The sequence below is a fragment of the Dipteris shenzhenensis genome, chromosome 29 (assembly GCF_047967505.1).
Source record: "Dipteris shenzhenensis isolate YYH24624 ecotype China chromosome 29, Dip_SZ_1.0, whole genome shotgun sequence".
Lineage (NCBI taxonomy): Eukaryota > Viridiplantae > Streptophyta > Polypodiopsida > Gleicheniales > Dipteridaceae > Dipteris > Dipteris shenzhenensis.
Genome location: NC_141624.1, coordinates 11,933,484 through 11,945,861, shown reverse-complemented (window position 1 = coordinate 11,945,861; position 12,378 = coordinate 11,933,484). Strand labels below are relative to the sequence as shown.

The 12,378-nt window shown below is 39.4% G+C and overlaps 1 protein-coding gene across 1 annotated transcript; it reads right to left on the bottom strand.

Annotated features, from left to right (window-relative positions):
• Positions 1–289: 289 nt before the first annotated feature.
• Positions 290–3,637, bottom strand: LOC147882444 (replication factor C subunit 4-like). Its single transcript, XM_087400708.1, has 6 exons — positions 3,264–3,637; positions 2,912–3,118; positions 2,576–2,771; positions 1,520–1,648; positions 602–796; positions 290–480 (listed from the first exon to the last, which is right to left on the bottom strand). Exons 2-6 carry the CDS (start codon positions 3,112–3,114, stop codon positions 370–372), a joined length of 834 nt encoding a protein of 277 aa, XP_087256834.1. The 5' UTR covers positions 3,115–3,118; positions 3,264–3,637; the 3' UTR covers positions 290–369.
• Between the last annotated feature and the right edge of the window lie 8,741 nt (positions 3,638–12,378).

The following is a 12,378-nucleotide window of genomic DNA, read 5'->3' as shown; positions in this document are numbered from 1 at the left end:
ATTTCTCAACTTTGATGAGTAGAGCTTCCTTTTTGCTAGTTGTAAGATTATTGCATGCCATGTACCATATGTTACAAGCTCTTTTGAAATGGGAGAATCCATAGTAGCAGCAAAAAATTAATCAAAATGTCAAATCCTTTAGAGACACTCCAATAGAAGATGAAATTTAACCAATGTGAAGAGGGAAGACGCCATTATGTAACATATTCTTCAATACTTCGGACCTCAACGTATGCAATAAAATAATATCTTCATTGAATGCAAATGTAAGGAAATTTTAATTTGTTTGTCAAAATACCATACAAAAAACTTAAGGCAGGAGTGTTAAAATACTCGTCTCTGATCAAGAGAGACACAGGCTCTGAAAAGCTATACAGCTTTTGCCTTGTCACGAATGATACACAACCTTGCAAGCAGTCCTGACAGCTGTAGAAGTGTCCCAACACCATCGGCAATACGCATGTGTGCAAAGCCAACCTCCTGGAAGGAACAAAAAGACAGCATTGCAGCAACAGTGAATACTTGTGAGCTGAAGAGGGAATTATCTTTCCAACTGAAAGTTGAAACTTCAATGTTCAAATTCAAAAGTAGACTTTCTTGCCTTGATGTATTCCAGCTTCAAATATTCAGGCATGTCATAGTTTTTTACAACCCTAAATAGCGTGGTTATGATGTCTGAAGCCGAATAGCCAAGGTCATACAGCTGTTTTAGCCCAGTGTAAGCTTCATCAATATTTCCTCCAGTAGTGTGGCGAATAATATTGACAACATGGAGAGGGTGCGGCTGATCACACACCTGCACACAACCATCTGTTCATAAAGTGCATGATATATTGTAATTTTTAAATCAAAGATCAGAATTAAAAAGTATTAGAAACACTCTTGGAGGCAGCTTCTCATCCAGCAACAAGGACCGCCTCATTGAGCATCTGAGAGCACAGCAGGAGACGAACTCAGACAGCGATACAAAACAATGCAGAAAAGCTAACTGCCTCATTGGTATATCTGAGAGCATCTGAGAGGACAGCAGAAAAAGAACCCAGACAGCAATGCCATCCAGAAGATCATCCCATTACAAGCCATTCCTTTAACAAGTTCGTATTCCACATGAAGAGTGGGACATTAGAGTAGCATAACTTCATGTTATCATCCAAAAGATCAACAAGCCACGCCTTTATCAATGCAGAAAATCTAACTGCCCCATTTGGTATATCTGGAAGCATCTGAGAGGACAGCAGCAAATAAGAACCCAGACAGCAATGCCATCCAGAAGATCATCCCATTAAAGCCATGCCTTTGACAAGTTAGTATTCCATATGAAGAGGGGGGATTTAGAGTAGCATAACTCAATGTTATCATACTCGATTTTGTATGGAACGGCACCATTAAACTACTTTGCAAAAACCATGAGTTCTCCATGAAGTTACCAAAGAACAAAGAAAAACGTTCTCCTTCCTCCAAAAATGTAAGTCAATCGTGAGATACTATAGGCTACAAAAAACATTGCAAAATTGCTGACCTTGAAAACATTCTCCTGATTGATGAAGTGAAATCCACTGTATGTTGCTTGCAGGTTGTTTAAAGCCTGTCGCATATCACCATCAGCAGTAAATACCACTGCTTCTAACCCTTCAGGTACATAAGGCACCTGCAACCACGTATCCGTTGACCAATGTCAGGGTTCTCAGAACAGCCATGTGGACTAGTGCTTCAAACTTAAACATGTATACAGCCATGTGGAGTAGTGCTTGTAATTTTAATACGTATACTCTCTACAAGCTAATTGCTTCTAGCATAAACGTCTTGCTGGAAACTAAGTAGCTCCAGCTGAGAAGGGGAAAGGGCAGGAAACATTAACGCTATTATGGTAAATCAAGTGTGCACGATTTCAATCTTTTTTTTAGAAGCCACATCCACAGCCGTCATACTCAATCTACAACAGACAATAAAGATTATCATAAACGTGATTCTCAAGGATGGCCACATGAGAAGCCCTTCATTTCTCATTTATGAGAGATTATCCTAGCTATGCTCTTTCTTTTTGGCTCGTGAGACCCTGCAGCTCACTATTGGTTCCCCTTTATTACCTTTATCCTGATTCAATCTTTATTACAATGGAAAAAACAACATACCACTTCGCCGCTCTTAATGACCTTATGGTGAGTTACTATGATATACACTTTGTTGTCTCCACATGTTTGACATGAACGAGTTTGGAAGCTACTTTGTTCTTGGGTCCTGGTGGGGTCTCTAAGGGGTGGGCTCTAAATATTGCACATTGACCATTTGCATGGCATGAAGATACGTGGCATATTCACCACAAATTGAATGCATTTCAAACGTTTTAGAAATTCCAAACATTTGGAACTGCCATGTAGCTATGCAAGTTTGCACTGACTGACGAGCCAAGAAAAGCAGAACATGCAACCCAGAAGTGTGCCTATGGTATCACGAGAGCAATGTCTAAAAAGTTCACATGTGAATGCCAACTTTTTAGGAGTGCCCTAGAATTATTCCAGGATAAACATGTTAATGCTGCAACTGAAACTTTTAGCATGATCTGTGCTTGACATACATTCTCTGCTTGAGCAACTCGAAGAAGTCGATCCAGTATGTCTCGATCTGAAAGCCTTGAAAAACGCACAATTGCACACCTGCTCTGGATTGGTTCAATAATCTTAGAGGAAGTATTGCAGGCTAGAGCAAATCTAGTAGTATTAGAGTATATTTCCATTGTCCGTCTGAGCGCCTGTTGTGCTCCACTAGTCATACTACGCACAAACAAACGACGTGTGGTTAGAAATTGAAAGATTTATCCTCACGGAGCCTGGATAACAGAAAGCAAAGATTTTCTTTAGAAAAACAACAGATCACACTTGAAGATACTTGTCGCTCCAAGGCCAGATGCAACCTGTCAGCCTCATCCAAACGAATAATTTTGTGCCTCCCAAGAGGTAAAGTAACCTTCTTCTGTGCAAACATCTTTATTTTGTTTCGTACAACATCTATTCCCCTGCCTGCAATCTTGTGAGGCCGATACTTCTCTACCCATGGTAGGTCGTAGTCTTTTGCAGCAGAAGTTGCAGGGCCACTGGTTGAGGAAGTAGCAGCCATGTTTCTGCATAACACATGTTGACAATCACGAAGTAAGGGGTATTTGAGGTAGGACGATGAATACGAACGTAATTGCCCACTTCAAGTGACTGATATCACATAATTTCATTTTGCTACTTATCATGAAAAGCCAACTCATAAAAACTAACCTTTAGAAACAAAAGCAGGTCATGGATGTCCTCGTTGCATGATGTGAGATAAGCACTGTTAACGCGGAGAAACTTGAAAATATAGTGGTGAATGATGCCAATCCGCCCACCAAGGCAATTAAGTACCTGGTGAATTTATTTGCACTGCCCCCAAGCTAGTGGTAATGGATACATTTTGGTTTTTGCAGAGCGGTTAACTTAAGAACTCATGTTCTACTCTTTGCCTTTTGTGTTGAAATGCATTCCCTTGCTTTTCTCGCTTGCCTTGAGTGGTTTCTAATAGGGCAGTAGCATGTACCACCTTGACACAACGTGGTTCTTTTGCGGGACTACACTTCAAAGAACAAGTGTTCGTGGTAGAACATAAACATTAAGAATAGATGCCCAAAATAAATTTCTTGAAGCATAACACCACCATATGTAGAGCTCCAAAAATTCAAGATATTGAAGGTGTCTAACTCTGAAAACCAACCCCAACTACTATTTTGTGTTGCAACAATTTGAAGCTTGGTCTCCACAATCACTTTAATATACACAAGCCTCCACTATCACTTTGCACATAAGGCAAAGTTGATCGAGGTGAGATTTTATGCAAGAAAACATCGTTCCCCACTAGAACACAATAGGTAAAACTCCAAGCACGTGTAAAATTCCATCTCTAGGATGAAGAAGCAATCAGAAAAATGTTAAAGCCTCACAAGGGCATTAATGGGTAGTCCAAACCCATGGTCTAATGGTGGATAATTAAGGCAATACCATGTGGCAGTAGCCCTAGAAAATTACTCCCACATGTATGTGGGTCGATTGAGTGTGATAGTAGATAAGGTAGTCTAATGGTTAATTGAGGTAATACCAAGTGGCAGTAGCCCTAGAAAATTACTCCCACATGTATGTGGGTCGATTGAGTGTGATAGTAGATAAGGCCTTGATATGAAAGGAGATCTTTGCCTCGGGTGCCAATTTTTGGAGTTGAGAGTTCCTCGAGGTATCCTAGTGAGCTGAGGTATGGACCCCTAGATACAAAGCCCTCAAGACGTTGCACCCATGCATAGGGTGGCCACTTAGAGTTTCAACATCGTATCAGAAAAGGATGTTGGTAGGATGCGAGTGGTAATACGCCTCATCACATGGTAGGGTAGAACATATTGGTGGTAGTGCAACAATAGTGTGCACAGGTAGCGTTGATTTCGGGCATCCACAAAGTAGACTGTGTAGTTGGCACACAACTAGTCATAGACCCACATGTGCAAGCCCATATGGCAATGGTGGGGTAGGATTGAGACAAAAATAGAATTGAGTATCTCAAAGCCAAACCATTGTAATGTAAAAGATGGAGCGAAATGGTGGTGATAGAGGTCAAACATGAGTTGATCTTACACAGAGGGCATGATGGCACATTTGTTGCATGTTGAGGTGGTGGCGCTATTAGCTCTTTCCCATGGCTTCCGTAGGAAGAGCAAGGTATTCTCTTCTCAGTATGCAGAATTCCGAGGTTTTCTGTCACCTATAGATATATCGGTGTCATCGTTTGTAATATAAGACGTAGGCTTAAGTGTGGTAAGCAAACATAGTGCATGCATGTGTGCAAGGGACGTGCATCATCATGATTGGGGTAATGAAGGCTTTGGCTTTCATTACGGGTTGAAGGGTTTAGGAGGAGTTTGAGGGTTAGAGGGAGGTTCCAAGGTTTAGAAGGAGTTCCAGGGTTTATAAGAGTTTCAGGGTTCAGAAGGAGGATCCAAGGTTTAGGGTAGAGTACATGGCGAGAACTCGTCTCCCTTGTAGATCATGGAGGTCAAGGGTTGAGGGACTAAGGGCTTAGGGGGAGCATAGGAGTGGGAGAGGAAGAAGGTGTAAGAGAAGAAGGGAGGAGGAGGAGGGAGGGGAAGGAAAGAGGAGAGGGTGGAGAAGGAAGGAGGAGGAGGGAGGAGAAGGGAGCAGGGGAGGGAGGGGAAGGGAGGAGGAGAGGGAGGGGAAGGGAGGAGGAGGAGGGAGGAGAAGGGAGGAGGAGAGGGAGGAGAAGAGAGAAGGAGGAGGAGGAGGAGGAGGAGGAGGAAGAAGGACAGGGAGAGGATGGGTTGCAAGGTTGGAGGAGAGGGGAGGAGGAGTTGCAAGGTTAGGACATGCTTTTGGATGTGGAGTGCAAGGAAGCATGGACACTTGGAGACAATTGCTTAGAATACCAAAGTAGAACTCAACTCAATGCCCCAAAGAGTTTGGGCTTCATTCCATTATGGGGTATTTATACAAGTTGGAGAGCTTCTCTCTCTGCATGATTGTAAGACATTCTCTCTCTACATGTAGAACTTGCATCTAGAAGTTGCATGTAGGAGTTGCAAGTTGCATGTAGAAGTTTCATGTTGCATGTAGTAGGAGTTGCATGTTGCATGTAGGAGTTGCATATAGAACTCGCGTGTAGGAATCGCATATAGAACTTGCATGTAGAACATGCATGTAGGAGTTGCATGTAGAAACTACATGTAGGAATCGTATGTAGAACTTGCATGTAGGAGTTGCATGTAGAAACTGCATGTAGGAATCATATGTATAACTTGCATGTAGAACATGCAAGTTGGAAGAGGGATTATTCCTAGCCTTATGCAAGTACAAGTAGAGCTTTGCCGCTATTCTACACACACATTCTGTGCTACCTAAGTCCATGTTGGCACAGAGACAACATACTCTTGAATCCATTTTATTACCCGTCCTCGGGCTATGGCTTATTGTGATCTCAAAGTTGGGATGCCATGCATGTAACCCAGAGATTGTAGAACTTGTGGCGTGCTAGTCAATCTTGCTATAAAGCCTTGGCACCATACAATTTTTGCTCTATTTCCAAGAAGCCTGTATCCACCACCATTTGTTCGAACAGAGATATGTGACGTGCTTCTAAGAAGATGACTCTTTGATAGAGTCAGCTTGTAGTTTGAGCATCGATCCGTTCATTTTGGGATTGAAACTGAGTGGAGATAAATGGTAGTCGATGTGGTTGGGGACCTTCAGAATGTATTCCAATGTTTTGCATAAGATAGCACTTTGGCGAAAGATGTGGTCAATGTTGCCGTGCATTATTTTCTCATGCTGTTGAAAGGGATCCTCACCCAAAGTGTGTATGTTGGCATCCCATCTATGACGTCGTGAAACTGCATAGAACTTGGGATGGGTTCTGAGACATGGAGGTGCACACAGATACTCTTTCAAAAAAGTTACATAAAAGAGTTTGGGGTGGCACCAATCAGGTTGGGGATCCAATTTGCTGACTCAAGCTTCACTAATTTGATGCTGAATGAAGGTTGTTAGGGAAGTTGTCCAAGGTCCATCCACCTCGAGTTTTCATATTAAGATATTTGCTCCAAAAATCCTTGATGGGGTTACTAGTGGTATCACATCAAAATCATACCCATCATTGGAATTTGGCATGGGAGTGCGAATTGGATTATCCGAATCTTGATATTCAAAATCAAATATTGGGTAAGTTTGCGACTGTTGGGTTAGTTGAAAGTGGTGAGAGGCATGAGCAAAGAGATGATGAAGGGAGTAGATGTGAGTTCAAGGAAGGTTAAGAGGGTGGTAGCAGCAAGGGTAATTAAGGTTATGAGATTAGCATAGAGAGTAGTTAGATATGGGAAGTTAGATGTGAGATAGGCCCTATCATCCTTTAACACTTCTTTTTGTTGGTGCAATGGGATCATCAGCTGCAAGGGTGGGATGGTTATTATGTCATGCCTTATACATAATAGTGATGGCCTTTGTAGCAATGGCAACAAAGCATCAATAACCCTTAGGGGAGGACTACCCATGAGGCATACATATGCAATGAAAGCATCCATCATGAGTGCTATAAACCCGGCTTGTGTAGACATACAAAAGATATTTTTTTCATCTTCAAACAAGTCTTCACAAATCATGCGCAGAGTTTTGGCCCCTATGGAACATTCCCATTTGATGTTTGAATGAGCTAATATGATCTTGAGTTGGAGTTGCTTCCATTGGATAAGCACTCGTGCTTTTAGGTGATCTTTCGCTTGTAGAGCAGTCACAAGCTCTTGGCACACCATCGTTGTGCATTGTAGTGGGACTTCATTGGTGGTGTCTTTGGACTAGCAATTGGAGTTCAAGCTTTGAGATGACTATCTTTTGGGATTGTATCTCATCCATTTTTTCCTTATGGTAGATGGATGTATATGCCTCCTTAAGCTTTTTCATTTGCAAGGTCACCTGTGCTTGTTGAGAAATGACTTCAGTGGTATTAGACCATTGGTCCAAGACTTGTGCTTGAGAAGTGCTAGCCCCTTTAGCGGTAGCAAGTTGGTCCTTTAAGATTCAACAGTCCCTTGTAAGCTCTTCAATGATGAATGTGTGAGTTGCCAAAGATTGTTGCAAACACCGTATTAGTAATTTTGGGAAAATCCCAATTCCCATTTCTTTTTAAATCCCAAAAATCAAAGGCACTTAAGTTGTTTTGGAAGGAAATTAATATGAAAAATCATATATTTGAAGATGTATTTGAGTTTTTATTTGGCTAAATATTATATCATTCCATGAAATATTGACAATATTATATCATTCTATTCAAACATCAAAGGCATTTTGTTTGATTTGGGAATGAAGTCAATAGAAAAATCTAATATTCAAAGATGTATTTGAGTTTTTATTTCATTCCATTGAAATATTCCAGACATGCTCATATAATTGCCATGCATTGCAAACCCAAACATTGTGAATTTTCTCAAGACGAATATAGTATTAAGCAACACTTTTGATATTCAAGTGATTCATCGATCTTAAAACATATGGCATGGAAATTAAATTGGGAGGACACCAACAGCATGACAATGGTCTTACATCTTAAAACTCATACTCACAAAACAACTCCCCTCCTGCTTGGATATCTCTAAGAGAGTAGACAACAATAAACCCTAACATATTAGTATGTAAAACATCCTGTTTGTCTTCAATCCAGGGTGGTACTCTAGGGTCATATACATACATACCATTTGTTCTATCCTTATAATGAATAGAGGTATTGATGTATCCAACTACATTCCCATACAACACATCTCCCACGATCTATTGCGTATCCTCTTTTGGTGTAACATTTGGATCTTCGAGGAGGCCATAGGTCCTAAACCTTGGAAGATAAGAGCAAAGAGTAATCCAACTATTGTAATCATACTTTGGGCCATTGTATATCAAAATGTCTTTTTTGCTTTGACATCCGTATGTATAAACAAGCCATAACCTGCTCCTGCCATCGATGATGTCTTCACTTCAAATTGAACACCATTGAGCTTGAATGTAGAAGTAATTGGTATCAATAGATCTTGATCCCACAAGCCATTCAACGTAGAATCAAAGTGAAGAATTATTTTATTCTTCACTTTTTCTGGCAAGTCATCAAACCTTGTGCATAAAAGAAGAAGAATGATGAGTTATTGAATAGTTACACACAAATAAGGAGAAGTAAATGAAATTACAAAAATGATGCATCACAAAAAATAAATTAGTCTGAGTAATTACCATTCTCAAAGCTTTATTGCATGTTTAATCCAAGTGAAGCTTATAGTCTTGTTATGTACCCTTTGGCAGAAGTTCTAGTGATATACGGCTAATCGTAAGCCAATTTAAGGGCATATAAACAAGCTTGCATATTACTCAAAGAATTTGGTTTCTTTATCCTCTTCAAGAGGTCTAGTTTAGAAGAATCCAAAGCAGCTGGGCCTGTTTCAAGCTCTTGCTTTTGGGCTTTTGGTGATTTTTACTTATCTAGGTCAGAAGCACCTCCACGTCGATTACTATGTTTGACGATCTCAAAATGACTTGAGCCGGTAGAACTAATCTTTTGGCATAGAGAAGATTCCTCCAAATAGTGTTTTATGTACTTTGTAGTGAACTCCTCCCACTCCAAAATCAATTCTTTGAAATACATAAACTGATGATGATTGGTATGTATTGGTTCATTGCCATTACGGTCAAGCTTGATAATACTTCTTATATTTGACACATCTCTTAATCGAAGGAGATAAGGGAGAAGCTCAATATTTAATATATCATCAGTCTCACCTATGTCAAAAGTGTTTGGATATATATCATTTTCTTCTAGGTTTACACACCCCTTAAACGGAAAATCATCAATAAGCAAGGTGTTAGTACAATTAAACTCTTTATCATTTGCCCAAATGGCAAGCAAGGGCTTAAACATGCATTGAACACCCGGCTTTTGTTCGGTCTATATAACATCTCGGTAAGTGGTTTGTAGCATTTCTCTTGCCCCATAATTTTGTAGAATGGAAATTGTTTCTTTGCAACCTTCTCCATCAAATGAACCATGTAATTCACATTCTTCATTAACATAGTTGACCATATGCCAACATGAAAGTGCTCAAACAATCTATCCAAGAATTGAATACATCCATTTCGAACCACAATCCATGTTCTCTTAAAATTCTATATGCTTTTGTGTTGATCAAAAGGCTTATTGGACTTGAGGACCAAATTTCCATTCAGATCAAGTACAAGTAATTTCTTTGTTCTCACAAATGGAGAACATTGAATGTGTTCCATTGGCTCATCTGATTTTTCTCTGTGTGGTATTTCTATATGCAAGGGATTTCCATCTGTGTCATGGCATGCAAAAGTATTAAGTTGTGAAGTTAGAATTCAATGGATGTTGTCCATGCTTACATTTAAAAATGTAATCTTAAATCTACATTATATTTTCTCATTCACATTTTCAATGGTAATCTGACTATTTTTGTGTATTAGTTTATATCTCCCATCTTCATGAGTATCATCTCCAATTTGTATTTTTTTAATTTCAAAAGGCATTGATCATAACTTGAATGCAAATTCCATACCCAAATCTAAATTCATATCTACATAAATATCACATAAAACTATGAAGATGTCAAATAAAAAATGAATTCCCTGTTACGTTTCCAAATCGAAGATTGGTTTTCAGCATCTCATAGTCCACCAAGTGAGAGTTGTCCAAATTATAGTCTTTCATCTCACTCTCATGCTCTATTGTGTGGGTAGTCATAAGATAGGTTCTAAAACCGATCTTAGCCTCTCATCCTTTACCAGGGTTGAAATCCAATATCGGATATAAACCAATCATATCCTCTCATCATTGGTAGGGGATGATGGACTAAGCTCAATAATAGTTCTTAGTTACATAATAATATATTACTTGCAAAATTTACATGAACAATTCAATTATGAAAGACTTAATTAGTTTCAAAGATGCACTACAATCCAAAAGTTAAATTTACATAAATGCCTCTAAAATCACTGAAGATTTATGACTTCTGACCTACTTCTTTGGGTGCAAGTATCTGTTGGGCCATTTTCTCAAGACCCGCAAGGGTTTATTGGTCATGTACACCTGTCAATGCTACCAATTGCTGCTCAGTTGAATTCTACATTTCTCCACCGTGTGATTCCTCTTAGTTTTCTGTAGTTTCATCCTCTAGGTTTGCCCATACTCTCAATTCTTTATATGTGGAGACTAGATTTGAGCACCTGCCATTCACTTCAATCTCATCTTGACTCCTGGTGGCAAATGCAAGTGCCTTTCTCTTTAGCTTCAATGACTCTATGGCATCCACAACACATTGATCTAGCCAACAGAAGTACTGAATGAAAGATGAGATAAAGTTTGCAATCTGCATGTGATTGGGAGCTTCGTCCTAATCATTGTCTTCACCGTCCTCGGAATCCTCGTTAAATAACTTACAGATGGCTGGGTCAATTTCTCCTTTAATTGATTTACCATTGCATCACAAGATCCTTTTCAAACCACACCAAAAACAACCAAATCTCCAAGCGCATCTCTAAACAAAGCACCTTTTGAAGACTCTGTGTCATACTTACACCTGATACTTGAATTGCAAGTCTAGGCCTTGGATTGCTTCTAACAAATATGAAACATTTTTCTTCAAAACAAAGGCGAGTAATCTATAATTGGGTGCTTCGTATGTTATTTCATTTAGCATTCTAAAGAATCTGTCAAAGAGAGACATTCTAGTCCTGCTCTAGAGGTGCTTGCGTATCAAGAACAACTACTCCAATTCTTCGTTGCTCTATGTATCTATTCACACTATCTAGCCCCTCTAACTTGCCTCCAGCATTTACAATCTTCCATGGTATTTCTTTCACACTCTGAGTGGAGGTACCCAATTTAGAGTTATGTATCCAAGAAAGGAATTTCAATATAATTTGAGGTAACATCATATCTATTAGCTTGCTGGGATTTAAGCGATCTTTCAACCACTCATTGCAGTACCCAAATATAATATGATACTAGTCATCACTTATATCATAAAAAAGTTATAGTTCCTCCCAACTCTTACCCATATCATCTTGTGACTTTGCCTTGAGGAAAGCAACAATCTCTGGCTCAAGGACTTTATCACTTTACATTTCCCAACACCTTTCTTCCATGGTTTTGATACTTGTTTCCTTGGAACCAAATAAGATCACCTTTCTCTCTAAGATTTCATGCTGTAAAGCCGATATCATGGAGTCCTCCATGCCCAATAAACAGTGGAACATTGTCGGTCCGATTTCTCCCACTTTACCAAAAGTGGGAACTTGCACTCTACTCATCTCCTCGATAGATACCCCACCATTTTGATTTGGTAAATTTCCCTTGACATATCTATGCATGATTTCCATCCATCCTCGGAAGAGATCATCTGAACATATAATCATATGAATATCTTTTTGGTTGAAATTCTTTCCAAAAGACACATGCACAGTATCAATAAAGTCATGCATAACAACAATATAGCATATATGACACACTATTCTCAAGATCGGCGAGCTTACACAAGAAAGAGAAGGAAAAACAACATAGAATGACACTCATTTTTTTATAGAATGGTTTCAAAACCAAACTTATATCATCAATGAAGAATATGACAAAGATAGCAACTTTCAAAAATAGAATTATAGAAGAAATGCTCACATCCCATTCTTTTCGTGATTGGTGTCCTTTAGCAGTTCCCGCTTTCGGCTTCTGTGATCTCCCAAATGCAACCCACTGACTCCATAGCTGCTTTAGTTGTTCTGCATAAGGCGCATCCTTCATGTTCTTCTGAAGTTCCTCATT